This window comes from Caretta caretta, chromosome 10 (genome assembly GCF_965140235.1).
Source record: "Caretta caretta isolate rCarCar2 chromosome 10, rCarCar1.hap1, whole genome shotgun sequence".
In the NCBI taxonomy this organism is placed as follows: Eukaryota; Metazoa; Chordata; order Testudines; family Cheloniidae; genus Caretta; species Caretta caretta.
This window is the reverse complement of record NC_134215.1, coordinates 25,490,188-25,508,114: the sequence shown is the minus strand read 5'-3', so window position 1 is coordinate 25,508,114 and position 17,927 is coordinate 25,490,188. Positions and strand designations below refer to the sequence as shown.

General features: G+C 43.7%; 1 protein-coding gene across 1 annotated transcript in view; it reads left to right on the top strand.

Moving 5' to 3' along the window:
- The first annotated feature begins 1,233 nt into the window (after window positions 1-1,233).
- The window catches only part of LOC125644119 (transmembrane protein 104-like), an 84,853-nt gene continuing 68,159 nt past the window's right edge, over window positions 1,234-17,927 (top strand). Inside the window, exons 1-5 of the mRNA XM_048867582.2 lie at window positions 1,234-1,266; window positions 4,620-4,741; window positions 8,823-8,910; window positions 11,050-11,127; window positions 13,332-13,452. Coding sequence (XP_048723539.2) covers window positions 1,234-1,266; window positions 4,620-4,741; window positions 8,823-8,910; window positions 11,050-11,127; window positions 13,332-13,452 — 442 coding nt within the window. The remainder of the gene's footprint in view (window positions 1,267-4,619; window positions 4,742-8,822; window positions 8,911-11,049; window positions 11,128-13,331; window positions 13,453-17,927) is intronic.

The window sequence follows — 17,927 nt, the reverse complement described above, 5'->3', positions numbered from 1 at the left end:
CTGTAAAACATTGAAATTGCTAAGCTGGAATAAATTTGCCATATTTGCATGTTTACTGTACACCACAGAAGAAAAGCTGTGCACTGCCATCTTTCTTGTGTAGCAGGCGTGAGTTTAACTTGGCTGGTTAGCCTGCCTCTTTCACCTTACGTGCTTTTCCACTGGGCAAGGGCAGTTTTTCACTGTCTTTGATTCACAAGTTTTGCTTTATTGTCAAACCTGTGTTAATCTGCACATGAAACACATGAACATTGGCCTGTGCGCTTTTAGTTTGAATCCCTTAGTTTTGTCATGCAAAATATCTGCCCTGTGACCCAAAGACTCAGTATAATCCCATGCAGAAATCTGCTCCACTGCTGACCATCTTCATGGACATTTGTGCAGTGAATGACCAGCTTGTTGACTTTCAGGTAGGTTGGACTTCAAAGGAAGAGTCTTCTCCTGATTATAGTAGTAATCAAGTGAGTCGCCTTTTCTTCCCTCTCTTCCCATCCAAATTTATTGACCTGTACTTCAGATGTGCTTCAAAAAGCTGGATTTACCTCCATCTCAAACAGGACTTTGTCTACAGCCACCGCCATATCTGAATGTTTCAGAAGCCTCAGGGAATTTATCTTCACAACACGCTTGTGAAGCAGGGAAGTATTATTACCTCCGTTATACAGATGGGAACTGAGACCCTGAGGCCCAGATTTTAAAGGCGTGGTGTTGTGCTTAGTGTTGCAATGCCTTAGGAACTGAAGTCTCATTTCAAAAGGTATTTAGGCACTCTGAGCCAAAATTCTATTGACAGTCAATGAGATTTAGGCACCTAAATACTTAAATCCATTTTGAAAAGGATACTTTAGGCTTCTTTAAAAATCTGGGTCAGAGATTAAATGACTGATTAAGGTCTGTGATAGTGCAAGAAACCTCCCCCACACACAACTTCTGTGTTCCGCTCCTAATGTCTTAGCCACATGAAGATAGTATCTCTTGTGTTATTTATGCGGATAGGATTATTCTTTTCCTAGTTTTAATTCTCTGGTACCTCCTGTTTGAATTTTCCATTAGCTGCCATATAACTTGCAGTCTGCCCCAACAGAGTGCCACTTAACCAAGAGGCCTTGCTGTAGAATTTAGATCCAGCTTCCCACAGAGTAAATGGGACTTGGATAGTACATGGGGTATTTAATAAGATGAATGTCCCCATCATTTGACTTTGTTTCTTTACAGGACATGACCAAGAATTGAATGATGGGAGTGGAAAGTCAATATTCACTGATGGTAAAAAGCTCTTTCAGAATGACCGTTTTACAGAACAGGTGGATGTAGCATCCTGGTGACAGCCCTGCCTGATTCCTGACCGGGATTTTGGAACAACCATAGAAGAGACTGATCTTTGCAATATCTGGAATGGATTCTTAGTTACCCCAACAGATTCCAGGGCAAGACTTTGGGAATCTTGTTAAATAGCCAGTGGTGTGTGGCTGTTTGTGCACCGCAGGCATGATTGATTGATATAGTTTATAGTCCATGTATCCCACCAGTGACTCTCAGTGTTTTGATTTAAGTGATTCACAGTCAGTTGGGATCCCAGGACTTACAAGGGGGCTATTGCAAGATGTTCTGGTAGGTCACTGACCGCCATGTTTTCTGAGCGTATAGGGCCTGATTCTCAATTACATGAAGTTCTCGTTATGCTGCAGGAGTGGTGTAAAGGGCCCATAGTGTGTAAGGCAAATCTACTGGCTGTTTTTTTAACCTCTGATGCTCAGTCCAGATCTTGGGAGAGGTTCTGTTTTGTACCTCTAAGATGCGCAGCATAGAATGTGCAGCCTGCCCAGGCGTTGTGGGGGCTAAGGTGGCTTTGAGCCCCCAGGGTCTAAGTTACGGCAGCCTCCATGGGCTGCCCCCTACAGGCTCCTGCACTGCCTGGAATCTCTGTTGGGCTGCACACAATGGCCCTGGCCCTAACATGCCCTTTCCATTCTCGGCCCTGGGCCAGGGCTTGTAGAGGGGTTCTTGGAAGCAGCCTCACAAGCTGCCTACCACAGTGTCTGCAATGGAAGAATTCTTCTCTGGTGGGAGCTGTGGCTTTTAGGGCCCCTTTACACTGCCCCAGCCCTTTTACATGGTGTAAAGGATCCAGAGTGGGAGGTGGGAATCTCACCTCTTACATAAATGGTTGCATTGAGGCTGAGACAACTGTGCAATGGGGCCGTTCTTTTAACAGACTCTCCCTCCCCTCTAATTTGGCCACCTGATAATCTTGGCAGTAATATTATTAAGGTAAGTGAGAAGGGGAACTAGGTGAACTTTTAGGAGCAAAACCATAAAATCTCAGTGCAGCAGAGTCAGGGAAAGGGGGAAACATGAATGGGAGCGAGGGAGAAGGAAAGAGTCCGAAAGCTAGGCCTGTGTGATGGAAGTAGCCCCTGCACCATTTCGTAGATTTTAAGGCCAGGGTCAATCTCTGTAGTAGGGTTTATTATTTTAGGTTTTAACTGATGAATATGGATAAAGCACCCCAGATACAGCAACAAACACACACAAAGAAAAGAAATCAGTGTTTTATCCAATAAACACCAGAAATCGTTACTTTGTTCCTAAGATGCTTGTTGACACAGCAGTAATTGGACTAGGGGGTGGAGTGATGTCTAAAGTGCACTAATATGTTGCATGTTAATTGGTCCATGTGGACCCTCCTGGAATCCACTACAGGTTCCATCGTGCTGTTTGAAAAAGCACTACATTAATCTCCTTGCAATGTTTTCTAGGGCACTTTATTCATTATGGTATATACTTCTGTAATGAGTAATATATATGACTCATCACTGTGTATACAAAGAGAGCCCCCCAAAATCCTGATTTTTTGGACTCCTACAGAAAACAAAAAATTGCTAACCACCCCCTCCCCCCAAAAAAACCTCCCTGGAAAAATTAAATTAGTAAACACTGAAAAACAGAAATCTTATCTCTAATATAGTCAGAACTGCTTTGTGTCTAATTCAGCCTTTTAAAATCTTTGTGCCCGAGTCTTGTTTCACACGAGTTCTACACTGGTGTGTCTCCATTGACTACAATAAAAGTTACTCCTGATTTTTGCTCTCATGAGTGGGAGGAGAATCAGCCTCTCCCCCCTTTTTAAACAAACTGCATATTTTTGTTTCTTTCTGGTGTGGAGATAAGAAGCAGAAAATCATAGCTGGGGTTTTCATCTCAGGTGGAGTTTTCAAGGCTGGACAATTTAAAACAAATAAACAAAAGCCAACAATAATAAAACCCAACAAAAATAATTTGTCCTTTGAGTTGTGAACTGAGCCAATCTGATGTAGAATACTGAAAGAATAAAAGCCCACAATATCATTTTCAGAGAAAGATGTTTCAGGAGCTAGTGGCTCTATAAATAATGAGTTATATTGGTGATGCTGAGATTTTGTCTGGGAGTGCGGCGAGGGAGGAGAGAGTAGGCAGAGAAGAGCTATCTGGGAGTGAATGAGTTCAATGAACCATACAGTACATGATCTCCTTCTGGTAGTGTGTCCCCAGCTGAGAGAAAAAGCACAAGATGATCTGAGCCATTTCTGGTTTGCTACAGGAGTTTACTTCAGCTAGAAACTAGTCATGAAGGCATAAATTAAATCAGCTCCCTGTGGGACTAGACTTGTCAAGGTCTTTCTATAGTGGTGACTCAAGACTTTTGTGAAGCCACTTCTGAGAGAGGCTTTGCAGAAATCAGTGAGCACCAATCAATTGCTGAGGATGAAATTCACCTCTGTGCAGAGGGGCTGCAAGAGGGCTCTGAACCACGCAAGTCCCAATTTGAGGGCTTACACAGGGAGCAAGTAGTGAGTAGGCCTTGACTTGGTTCTCTGCATAAGGGAACATTTCTCCCATGGGAATAGATCGTGCCCTGAACAGGAAGTGTGTGGAAGAGGAAGATCTCCAGATGTGTAGCATCCACCCTCCTACCAACCCTCAACCCATTCCCGGTGAGGTGTAGAGCTGGTGGGTTACCGCTAATGTCCATGTTGTCATGCACGGAAATGCCCGTGTGGAATGAGCATGTAAAACAATGATCGTGTCAGCATTACGTTAGTTCTTCCACCAGCTGAGTGAAAGCTCTCTGGGGTTGAAGGCAAGCGGAGAGCTCACGGGATGTTGCTATGTAGGCTAAGGTGGGTGAGGAGACCAGTGGAAAGATCCAAGACCTCTGTGAGGACCCCAAGATCCATGAACTTAGATAGTCAAACTGCTTTACACAGTATACATGATCCCTGTGCCATACCATGCATGGCAATTTGCAGATTCCTGGTCATGCTGTGGAAACTTTCTGTGCAGAGGCTGATCTGGTCTCACCTATTTTTTGCCTATGGCACATAATAATTTAGTATCCTGTAATATTTTGGTCTAATTTCAGTTGCTAGGGTTAGCATGCGGGTGCTGGGTGGTGTTGGTGGGCTGCAATACACAGGAAGTCAAACTGCATGTTCTGGTAGGCCCTTGTGGCCTTAAATTCTATGACTCTGTGGCCCAGTGTTCCGGTGTTTTTTCACCAGGATCTCCCCTTCCCCCAGCCCCCATCCTCCCCCTCAGGCATTCTCTGCTCGCTCTTACTCCCATCTCTTTTACTCTAGGTGGGCATGATGTATGTATTTAACTCAATGTTCGGAATTGGAATCTTAGCCCTGCCCAAAGCCTTTGCTGATGCAGGCTGGCTGGCCAGCAGTGTTATCCTGGCACTTGCCATGGTGATGAGGTAAACTATAGAGAAACACCTTTTTACATGGTCTCTCCTTCCTATCCTGGGGTGTAGCTGGGATCCAGGCCTACTTTTCAACTCTTCTAACATTGCTGTGTAGCATGAAGTGGTGCTGTTAAAAATGTATATGGACAATTCTTGAATTGTGAGATTCCTTTCTCAGGTTGCAAGCTCTTTGGAGCGGGGATCATTACCTCTTCTGTGTTTGTACAGCACCTAGTGCAGCCAGGCCTGATCCCAATTGGAACTTTTGGTCACTAATGTAATAGAAATACTAAACCAGAATGATTTTTTTTCTACTTAAAGTTTCTTAGGTAAAACATGGCCTCAGACACTGCATACACACTGTGTGTGTGTGTATGTATAGATATATAGACATTGCATAGACGCATACTCACATGCAGTGCTATGTTTGCACATGCAGACTGGCTTCTGCTGTGTCTGTCTCCCTGAGCTGCATGCTCAAGTGCTTATTTGGTGCCTGGGCAAAGTGTGTTTGTGAGGCTGTTTTGAGATTGTTCTGGTCATGTGGTGTTAAGAGTTCACTTGTCCAGTTTAAAATTACTCTAGGGAAGGAAAATGGAAAGACTTCTAAGATTAAAATACCTGCACAGGCACATGGATTTGACAAGTAGCATCTGGTCTTTGCACTGTCATGTGAGAAATGGGACAAAATCCTGAGTCCCGAGACTATAGACTGACCAAAGCTATTGACAAAGGTCCTGCTCTTACTGCCTGCCTGGTGAAGAAGCAATATTGCTGTCCCTTCAGAATGCTGAAGTACAGGATTATTATTACTAGTGCTGTTTATTATCTGCCAGCACCCCCCGGTAGTAAGCAGTGTGCAAACAGAACAGAGTTAATGTGTTTATAAACTTATTACAAAGAGCTTCCAATCTCTCTAAGGCAGGTATACTGTCCTGTCTGAGTGCCTCACAGTCTTTAATGTGTTTATCCTCACAACACCCTTGGAAGGCAGGGCTGTGATCCCCATTTTACAGAGGGAAACGGAGGCACAGAGTCTAAGTGACTTGCCCAAGGTCACACAGGATGTCTGTGGCATGGCAGGAAAATGAACCAAGGTTTCCTGCATCCCAGGCTAGGACCCTAGCTACGGGGCAATTCTTCCTCTCCTAGGTAACAACAGTATCTTTTTAACAGGCCTATTGTCAGCATTACAATGGGTGGAAGGGCATTTATTACAGAAAGATGGTGTCTGTTCCATGAATTGTTTTCCAGCTGTTATCTCAGAGAACGCTTGGGTTTTTTAATTGGAGAGGAGGACTAGGACTGTCAAGCCACTGGCTTTGTAAATAAGCCAAGCTGTAAAAATAAAATTGAAAGGAATACTATGCTTTGGCCATGGCCAGAATTTTTTGTTCAGGCTTCTAGGCTTTATTTGTAAAGCTCATGTTAGGATCCTTCTGATCTCCAAGTACATTTTGCATAAACATAATTAGTGACATAATCATGTCATGTCATGTGTTCTAAGCAGCATGTATCGTGGAGAAACAAGAACTGCTCTTTTCAAGCTTTCGACAAAAATAGATGGAGATTGACATTAGATCTCAGATCTGAGGCTTAGGTCTCTAGATCAAAAAGGAATTTCTGGTCCTCCTATGCACTTGAACCTCAGTGTTTAAAAAAAAAATCCTTAAACCCTACTGCCATCTAGAGGTGTAAATGGGAGAAAACAGCCCCACATACAGCAAAAGCCCAACAACTTCAGAATTTGCCAGGCTAATTTCCAGAGGTGTTTAAAAGTGCGTGACTGAATGCAGTTCAGGAAGTGTGTATTCACTCATCCCATTCCAGGTCATAGAATCATAGAATCATAGAATATAAGGGTTGGAAGGGACCCCAGAAGGTCATCTAGTCCAACCCCCTGCTCAAAGCAGGACCAATTCCCAGTTAAATCATCCCAGCCAGGGCTTTGTCAAGCCTGACCTTAAAAACCTCTAAGGAAGGAGATTCTACCACCTCCCTAGGTAACGCATTCCAGTGTTTCACCACCCTCATAGTGAAAAAGTTTTTCCTAATATCCAATCTAAACCTCCCCCACTGTAACTTGAGACCATTACTCCTCGTTCTGTCATCTGATACCATTGAGAACAGTCTAGAGCCATCCTCTTTGGAACCGCCTTTCAGGTAGTTGAAAACAGCTATCAAATCCCCCCTCATTCTTCTCTTCTGCAGGCTAAACAATCCCAGCTCCCTCAGCCTCTCCTCATAACTCATATGTTCCAGACCCCTAATCATTTTTGTTGCCCTTCGCTGGACTCTCTCCAAATTATCCACATCCTTCTTGAAGTGTGGGGCCCAAAACTGGACACAGTACTCCAGATGAGGCCTCACCAATGTCGAATAGAGGGGAACGATCACGTCCCTCGATCTGCTCGCTATGCCCCTACTTATACATCCCAAAATGCCATTGGCCTTCTTGGCAACAAGGCACACTGCTGACTCATATCCAGCTTCTCGTCCACTGTCACCCCTAGGTCCTTTTCCGCAGAACTGCTGCCTAGCCATTCGGTCCCTAGTCTGTAGCTGTGCATTGGGTTCTTCCGTCCTAAGTGCAGGACCCTGCACTTATCCTTATTGAACCTCATCAGATTTCTTTTGGCCCAATCCTCCAATTTGTCTAGGTCCTTCTGTATCCTATCCCTCCCCTCCAGCGTATCTACCACTCCTCCCAGTTTAGTATCATCCGCAAATTTGCTGAGAGTGCAATCCACACCATCCTCCAGATCATTTATGAAGATATTGAACAAAACCGGCCCCAGGACCGACCCTTGGGGCACTCCACTTGATACCGGCTGCCAACTAGACATGGAGCCATTGATCACTACCCGTTGAGCCCGACAATCTAGCCAGCTTTCTACCCACCTTGTAGTGCATTCATCCAGCCCATACTTCCTCAACTTGCTGACAAGAATACTGTGGGAGACTGTGTCAAAAGCTTTGCTAAAGTCAAGAAACAATACATCCATTGCTTTCCCTTCATCCACAGAACCAGTAATCTCATCATAGAAGGCGATTAGATTAGTCAGGCATGACCTTCCCTTGGTGAATCCATGCTGGCTGTTCCTGATCACTTTCCTCTCATGCAAGTGCTTCAGGATTGATTCTTTGAGGACCTGCTCCATGATTTTTCCAGGGACTGAAGTGAGGCTGACTGGCCTGTAGTTCCCAGGATCCTCCTTCTTCCCTTTTTTAAAGATTGGCACTACATTAGCCTTTTTCCAGTCATCCGGGACTTCCCCGGTTCGCCACGAGTTTTCAAAGATAATGGCCAATGGCTCTGCAATCACAGCCGCCAGTTCCTTCAGCACTCTCGGATGCAACTCGTCCGGCCCCATGGCCCCATGGTCATACTATAGTAGTCAGGCTATGAGAACGGAACAACATTTTCTGTTCTTACAATATTTTATTCCGAGGAGGATTCAGTTCCCTGCTTTGCCACTCACTAGCTGTGTGATCATGAGGAAGTCACTTTCCTTCTTCTATGCCTTCCTTGCTCCACTCTGTCTTGTCTGTTTAGAGCACAGACTCTTTGGGTTATGAGTGATCTCTTGCTTTGTGTGTGTGTACAGCACCTAGCACAATGAGGCCCTGAATCTCATTTGGGGCCTGTAGACGCTATTGTAATGCATATGAAAGAACTATGAGGCTTGATGTATCTTGTGCGATATACTTTTCTACTCCCAGTTCAGATTCAGCTGACATTTCACAAAAAATAGCTCAAGGGATTTCAGTGGGTCAAATCCAAATGTTGGGCCTGTTTCTCCTCTCATTTACACTCAACTAAAATCAAGACTAACTCCACTGAAAACAATGGAGTTGCACTCACTTAATGAGAAGAATGAGGTACTTAAAATCCAGCCACAATTTTACCTGGAGCCCAAATTCCAGGCTAAATTAATTCAGATCCAGATCTAAACTTCTCCTCATTGTCCCATCTCAGTTAAAAGTCTGAGTGAGATGAATGACTTGTCAGGGCTATTTTTGCAGTATCTTGTTATGAATGAAGCAAGCACGCAATCTTCCAGAATCAATGTCTCTTGTATTTCTCCCCTAGTTACATAACTGTGACCTTCCTGATTGAAGTAATGTCCTCTGCAAATGCAAGAGTTGTTTGGGACAGGAATAATGACTGCCACAAAGAGGTGAATCTCTTTGCTTTTTTACAGTTTTTAACTATTTTTCCTGAGATTAAATTAGTGCCCCTCTCCATTTGTGATATAAGCAGTGCTGCTCAAGTGAGTAACCTCCAGGTTTAAGCAGGAATGGGGGCAGAGCCTTTTAAGGAAGGTTCTTTGACTCTGGATCTTTGCTTCCCTGCCTCTGTCTGTCGGTGTCCAGATTTGTTGACCTTCGGGCTCTACTGCAAATGTGATTTTAAAAATTTTAGTTAAAAATAGTCATAGAAACACTCTCCATTTCTTTGATCAGCTGTACCCAGGACAGATTCCCAACGGTAGTGGTTACTTCCCTGGAACTCAATTCAAGAGATCTGGGCTCTTCTCCAGACTGTGTGACCTCAGGCATGTCACATCCTCCCTCTGACCTCAATTCCCCACCTGTACAGTGGGGGTGATAACACTTCTTTTCTCCCATCCTTTGTTTGTCTTGTCTATCTAGATCATAAACTCTTGGGGGCAAGAACTGTTACTTGATATGTTTGTACAGTGCCTGCCTTAGGGGCTGGTGTAACGCAAAGAATAAATAACCACATTCACAGTGTAACCTGAAGGTCAACAAATCTGCTGCGTGGGTATGTATGTATTGATATGATCTACACGCACACTTATAAAATGTGTCTGTAATATGTAGACTGAGTTACCTTGTAATCTTGCCTTTTGCAGCTGGATAGTTGATGTAGGTGGGATTTGACTAAGGAGAGCACGGTGACCTTGTGGACAAGTTCAGGCAGAATACTTCATGCATAGAGGCAGCATGGGAGGTGTTTGCTGGAGTAGAGGCCAAACAGCATGTCAAAGCTGGCAGAGTTATTTTAATTAAAATGCCAAAATTCCTCTGTCCCCAAATCTTTTAGTTTAGCTCTTTTCTCTAACCATAGGTATAGGGCCTGTGAATTCTGCTCATATTAATGGAACATGAAAGTCTCCAGTCACTGCCTGTGAATTTTGTGAATAACAGAGCAGAGCAAAGTGGCTTTTTTATTCCTACGCAATGCTTGGAGCGAGTTCGACTGGATGATTTGTGCTTATCTAAAATAGTTACTGCTTCAGTAGCCCCATCTTGGCTCGTCTGGAGTGTTTCATGTAGTTCAAAAGATATTGTATCCAGTAACATTCCCATTCATCTTTTCATTAAACTACAAAAAAGCCCATTAACCTAATGTTAAAAGTCTGACTTAAAGCCAAAAAGGCAAGAGCTTTCAGAGTTAATGGCAAAACCTGGGGCTGATGAGCTCTTCCTTAACTTTACCATGTGTGTGGCTATTGTAGCAAGCCACTGCATCCTACCTAGCCTTCTCCCTCTGCTCTCCCAGCAAGAAAACAAACAGAAGGTGTAAAGGTTTCACGAAAGTGTAGGAGATGCATCATTCAGCACTTGTGCCTTGTGTGTTGACTATATAATGCCTTAGTGTACAGATCTGTTCTATGCTGTATTGATAATTTTGTTCTGTAACATATGTACTGTTCATATGGAGCCTGATCCAAAGCCTACTGAAGTCAGTGGGAGTCTCGTGGTTGACTTTAATGAGTGTAGGTCTGGTTTTAGGGCCTGAGCCATAGCCCATTGAAACCGTTGGCAAGACATGCATTGACTGCAGTGAGCTTTGGATTTAGGCCCTTGATTTCTTAGATATATGTACACAAACATCAATATTTTGAAATTAAATTCTTGACTAAAATAGCAAACTATGGACCAAACTCTCTTAAAAAAATCATGCAAAGTTCCAGCATGTTCATAGGCTGATTTGACCCATACACTTGTCTTACATTCTTTTTTCCATATGTTTTTTTTACAGATGAAATCTACACATAATGACTGGATGTTGTGCTATTTCACTTTACAGGCAGTGAGACGGTTTAATCCCACACAGATGACACTATGCTACAGTGGATGTATAATTCTGAATACTGAAAATTATAGCTGTATTGAATATTGCAATCACCTGTAGTGCCATACTCTGTGAATTAGATAAATTAGATCTTCTGTGGAATGTGGACATCAGTGTAGCTACATTGATTTACACCGTCTGAGGACTTGGCCTTATTGTTTACTATATTTACGGCTCTGCAAAGCTCCACTGACTTTCCTCTTTGCATTTTTAGGATGAAATATTGAAAGAAAATATTCCCATGTCTGCAAAGAGAGGAGAAGAGTCCACCAAGTCAAAGGCCCTTCATTCAGTAAGTTTCCCTTCAATAAGAATTTTTCCTTGGATAGGATTCTTTTGCTTGAAAGGGTAAGGGCAGGGCATCCCTTATCCTTCATTATAGCTCCGAGGACCCTCTACGTTATCAAACTTCTCACCAGAGCTACCATCCTTTTAGCTGAGAGCACTGAGAGGTTGAGAGTATATCGATCCTGCTCCCCAGCTGGTAAGTAGATAGTTCTATTGCACCATAGCATACAGGAGGAAGAACTGGTGCCATGTTTCCAACTTCTGATGGATGTGGTGAGCCCACACAATTTTCCTTGTATCTGTTTTGTTTTTGAATTTGGATTCCGGTGTAGAAGTCTGAACATAAACTGTGTGACCTCTTACATAACCTTTGAACCAGGGATGGCTGTTTTGTTCCTATGCAAATGAGACCTTTCAAAAATGTCAAGAAACCTCAAGAATAGTCAATGTCTCTGACATCCTAGATGAGTGCTCTAACCACTGGGCTATTTGCTGTTCTAGGGTGAGACAGAGTGTCTCTGGGGCCAGAAATTCCATCCTGGACGTGAAGAAAGTTTCGATGAAACAATACTTTTTTGCAAAAATATTTTGGGGTTTTTTTTGACCAAAAAAGCTTTGTTGAAAATTTTGGACCAGCTCTACTTTGAACCAAATATAACCCAAAGTATAGAGAAGAATCTAGTTAGTACTGCTGTATTATCGTCTTGAAGTCATATGGAGTCTCAACCTGATCTGAAGTCAGCGGAAAGACTCCTAGTGACTTGAATAGGCTTTGAACCATACCTTTTAGTCTTACCCATTAATCACATTAATTTAACTTTTGAGAGCCAGCTGGTAAATCTGAATATTAGGAATTGACTCAAATCCATCAGTTATGCAGGACTTAATAAAATGCTTCTCATTTCAGATACATTTTCCTATTGGGCTGGTGACCCTGTGGAATTATCAATTCTACAGGGAGAATGAATAATTTTATTTTTTATTCCAAGGGTGTGTATTATATGACTATATTATGTGTTTACAACACACATATTGTACAAATATATATTATGTATATACAATAAATACATGTCACTGTTATTAAAACTGTAAATAATAACCTGAAGGTCAAAAAATCTTGTGTGTGTGTACACATATATAGGGTGTATATTATTATGTGATTATATCATGACTTAAGAGGAAGCTATTTGGCTAGCAACAAGAGAAATTAAAAAGTGAGTAATTCACTACAGAGGTCTTCTGAATATGGAATATAAAGTACATAGTGGTCCCTTAAGTGATGTAGGAGCCCCGTTAAGCAACCTCCTCTGTGCTAACAATATGAATCCGATTTAATTGAACTAGTCTGCTGTCTCCAGACGCAATGAAAACTGACACCAGGACCCAACTAGTGTTTGGAAAGCATGCTTGTCTGTAGAGTCAATGAACAGCTGCTGCATCTGGGAAGAGAAAGTACTGAATCAGCAATTTTTTGACATTGAAAGCACCCTGTTAGTCGTACTGAGATTAGCCATGAAAAGGGATTTTGTAAGAGCCCTTTTGTGCTATAAATGTCTTTCAATTCTGTTGGAGGCAGTGTTTGGGCCCTGCCAAGCCTATGGTGCCTTAGGATCCTTGGAGGGGAGACCGCCGAAGAGTTCTTCTCACACACACTCCCCTCAGTTAAGTTTGGGACATATCCCCAAAGAATCATCTTGCTAAGGAACATTTCCCAGAATCCCTAGGCCTGCTCTGTGCAGAGTAATGCGATAAAACACTGTTATGTCTGGGGAGGGTTTTTTCACGCCCAGTCTGTTTCGCAGTCCCAGTCAACAATGCTAAGGCCAGCTCTGAACTCTGCACCCACAGCACATCCAATGGTGATGCCCAGTTGCAGGTTGTGTGCTCATGTTTAGTGTACATGTAATAACCCCTCTCCCACCCCACATGGGTTGCCAGCAGGATTTGAATTGAGAATCTTCAACATCACAACAACAAACTTCAACCACTTGAGCTAAAAGACAGGTTTCAGAGTAGCAGCCGTGTTAGTCTGTATTTGCAAAAAGAAAAGGAGGACTTGTGGCACCTTAGAGACTAGAGTATCTCCCTTGTCTTTTATAAATAGTAAGTTGTTATCCTCTAGTGGAATGCAATACCTGCTTTGCTAGTGTGTTACACAGAGTACACGTGACCAGAAGTTGGTTCTGTCCCTTTTACGTTCTCTTGAAGGAATCCTCATCAAAGCACGTTTGCTGCTGCTATTGCCTACCAGATGATCCAAAGCCAAGTGTGTTTGATATAAGTGAGCTGCTCTCTCTGACTGACCTGACTAAGATGTATTTCAGTACAGGTAGGTTTCCTGGATGGATTTTGCCTTCCTATTTTGTGTTGGAACTGATTCTCTGGGGAACTTTCGGAGTTATTCTCTCTATGTCCACCTTCACAGGATGGAGCTGGATGAGGTTGTGGCAGCTTAATCTGTTACTGGCTCTTTCAGCAGAGCACTTTCCCAATTCTGCTTATATTTGTAATTGCGGGTACAAGTAATTGCATTTTTTGAAAGTGTTTGTCAGTAAAACACCGTACAAAGCACTTTCTGGACCCAAACCAAGCCAGTTTCTGAAACTGAATTGCTTCCAAAATCCTCTAAACTTACTCTGCTGCAATGTCCTAGAAGTTCCAAACTTTCCAGGATACGTTTCCATTGGTTCCCTCGCTCCACTGGGCTTTCAGCAAGGTCTTGTGATGTTCCTAGGTGATGTCTCATGAGCATATGTTCTGAGGCGAGCTGATTGAAAAATGGAATTTCCATCCTGCGGGAAAGTCTGTTGTTTTGACATTTTGAAGTGGTACATCCAGATTGGGAGAAAATAGCAAAACTTTTTGAGAATGAAGAATTCTGAAAATATTTGATTTGGAAATGTCAGTGTTTTATTTTGGATCAACATCAATCTCTGTGTCTGAGCTGCCATGGTGCCCTGTGGGGTTTGTAGTTTTAGGTCCCTTATACCTTCCTTCATGCATATGGGCCTTGCTCCGTGATTGCAGTATATTTCCCATGATGCGCTGTGGTCTCTCCGTGTGACTAAATTGCCATGGGACTCCCATGATGCTCTTCCTTTTGTAGCACTCTTAGCCTCTTCTGTGTGATATTTTCATACTCAGAGAGATAGGAAATCTACCATTCCACTACTGCCCTCCCGACATAATACACCCATCATAAGTCTTGATAGTTCTAGCATTGGTAACTTTTCTGCAGTAGACATGGAAACTCCATGAACTCCAGGTGACTTGGATCAGGCTCCCTGAGAGCTGGCTCCCATAGCGAGCTGCTTGTGAAGGAGGTATGTAGAAAGAAACGGACAGAAAACCTGGCAGCTGATAACAAAGCAGCTGTATTTGCTATTTTCAAATGACAAAATAGAAAGCAGGATAATTTAAATGATGCACAAGGTGAAACAACGTTAAAAGCAGGGAGGCAGCATATAGGAACACTGCTGTTCACACAATGCTGAAACATGAGGTACTATTTTTGTACACACTTAAACTGATTTTATTAGTCTTGACTTGAAAATCAGAGGAAATCTGAGCCATATACTACACAAAGGAGATACGTTTTGCATTGACTTCAATGGACTCTTGCTTGGTTACTTTTCAGCTGAAGGTCCTGTTTGGTAAGAGTGAGAATAACACCCAAGCTGTGAGAATGGCCGGCTAGTGTGATGTCACAGGCCTGGTGTGCTTGGGGAAGAATTTTGACTGAACAATTTTCTTTTTTCCATGAATATCGTGAACCATGTTCACAAAAGAGATAAGTGTAACTTTGGCAAGCAGGTGAATGTTTTCGTATAGTCAAAGTGAAATCAAACTACTGAATTTTCACACAAAATTAAAAACAAACACAACTAAAAAGAAATCTGCACAGGGCCCAAACTGCACTAACAGGAACCACCCAAGTATCTGAACCTGTCCAATTCTTTGATGTGTTTATCCTCACAACACCCTTGTAATGTGGGAAGTGAGGTGGGAAACTGAGCCGTAGAGTGACTTGCCCAATGTCTCTCACACAGTCTGTGGCAGAGCTGAGACTTGAACCCTGGTCTTCCAAGTCCTAGATTAGCATCCTAATGGACCATCCTTCCTCTCATGGATTTCCTCTTTCAGTACACCTTATGCGGATGCCCTTGAAATTCATACTTGTTTGCTGCTGTCCTTGGAAGTCATTGGCAGTGCTCCTGAATGGCTCTGTGACTGTGATTGTTGGACTACAGACCCAGGGGGCACAGGATTCATATGGTCTGCAAATCTCTGTGCCCCGCATGCAGAAAATTGCAAAAGAAATCTGCGGGGGAGACACGCATCTCTTCCCCGGCAGTCCAGATAGCACGTCTGTTCCAGCGTGCCTGGAGCAGCCTCAGAGATACAAATCACTGCCGTGGGAGGGGGGCTGGGCATGTGTGCCTGCGAGGGAGACGTTGATCACCATCAGGGGGCGACTTGCCTGGGGAGGGGCGAGAGAGGGATATGTCTTTTTATTATACATGAGGAAGGCTCTGTTCCTGAAGCAAAAATGTAGCAGCCTGCCTGTTTGTTAATTGATCTCATTTTCTGAGCCTGCCTGCGTAGTAACATTGTTAATGTTCCTACTGTTAGTTAACTTTTCCCCAGTCTCAGTCAATTCCCCCAGCAGCATGAAACCTGTAAACATTTTAAGTCCCCTACAATTGCCAAATTTCAGTTTAGCAGCCGTGTTAATCTGTATCCACAAAAAAAAAAAAAAAAAAGAGTACTTGTGGCACCATAGAGACTAACAAATTTATTTGAGCATAAGCTTTCGTGAGCTACAGCTCACTTCATTGGATACACTGAGCTGTAGCTCACGAAAACTTATGCTCATATAAATTTGTTAGTCTCTAAGGTGCCACAAGTCCTCCTTTTCTTTTTGCATTGCCAAAGTGATATAGAGCCTTATAAATGACAGTAAGGGAATCAGCTAGGAAGATCTCTGTGCTTTCTCACTTTTTTCCTGTGCCAAAGTGGCACAATGGGGTTTTAGATTACAGCTCAGGATTTATTTTACTTACCCATTAAAAAAAAAGACTTTGAGGGCAAATAAAACATTTACCAAGCAGTCAATAAAATGTCAGGACAGTCAGAAGCAAACACTTCCCAAAGTACCCAGCCAGGTCCAGGACAACGATTAGCAAAACTGTATGATTTTCACGTGTGAAAGAATAAGTAATTTAAAATGACTTTTTTTTGGCTGTTTGGTGTTCTCTAAAGTAATTTAAATGAAAATCCAGGATTATAACTGCAATGCAGAGTATTAGTTACCATGTATTTGTAACTTAACTTTCATGTATTTAGGAAATGTTGAATAGTTATTGTGACTTTTTTTTTGTATTGTAGTTTAAATAAATTACCAAAACAATTGATCATATTGTGTGTGATCATATTGCATTAGTTTGACAAATAAAATATGCAGAATTTTTAATTTTTCGGCCCAGAATTTTTAATTTTTGGCCCAGAATCTCCCCAGTAGTACCTGGTGGGAACATATGACAAGAAAGGTATTTGTACGAGTTACATGACTTTGCTTAGAGGCAGGGGTGTAGCCAGGGGTGGGTTGTGGCCCACTTAGCATCCAGGCCCTCCCAGATCTGAGCAGGGGTGTAGTGCTGCCAGAGTGGCCCAGAGCGTCACTTGGCCACCCTTCAGAAAGCTATGCTCTGGCAGCTCTGCCTTGCCATTTTCTGAGCTGCAGGCCAGAGCGTTCCTGCTGCCCTTACCTCTCTGGGCTGCCCAGCAGGAGCAGGAGCACTCGCCGGCATGCAGCAGCCACACATGACGAAGCAGAGAGGAGGGCACTGCAGACACACATTAGCGCCTCAGCTGCTCTGCAGCCCGGCCCTCCTCCGCCTGGATGTACCATCGGGCCGCTAATGTATGGGAGGTTGGGGGGGGGGACATGGGGGGAAAGAGTATTTTAAAAGAGGTGATGGTAACCACCACCCCACGTGTGAGGCCTGGGCCCTCCCCCACACAGAACTCAGTGTGGGCCATTTATGCTGAGAAATGAACCCCGTGTGTGGTGAGGGGTGGCCACCATGTCTCCCCCTGCTGCTGTTGGATGGGGAATGGTTGGGCCACCACCGGCAGCTGGCTCTGAGAGCAGAGGGGTTGTGGGCACACAGGGGTGCTCTGCCGGGTTCAATAACGCCCAGCGTCGCATCTGGCCCCTGTGCACGCGGAGTGAGTAGGTGGTGCCATGGCTCCCCCCAGGAGAGGTGAGCTGAGAAGGAGCTGCTGGCGGTGATTGCCCAAGGTGAGGCTTGCACATGCCCAGCTCGGCAGGTGAAGCCCTGTGTTTTGGGGGGCACCAGGGCTAAGAATAGGGTGTGGCATCGGGGGAGAAGCTGAGCTAGCACAGTCTGTCATTGCCCGTCCGCCTGAAAGTTGGGGCTCACCCAAATTTCCACTCCTAGTTATGCCACTGCTTAGAGGTAATGAGGATGCACATCTGACTCAAGTCTCCCCCTCCATTCTCCTGCCTTAGAGTGAAGTGATCCTCTAAATCATGGAAACAAAGGGCCAGATCCTTTGTGGGTAGAACATGGCCAGTCTCCACTGAAGTCAAGCTCTGCCTCGAGATTCTTATCCCCCCTTCCTGCATACTAACAATCTCCCTTTCTCCATCTCTCCTTCCACATGTGCCCATGACCAGATCCTCAGCTGCTGTGAATCCAACCCTTCAAGTTGAGCAGACGATCAGTCCCATACTGTTTTATTTATACTGATGTCTGTCTACAACCGCAGACAGAGGAA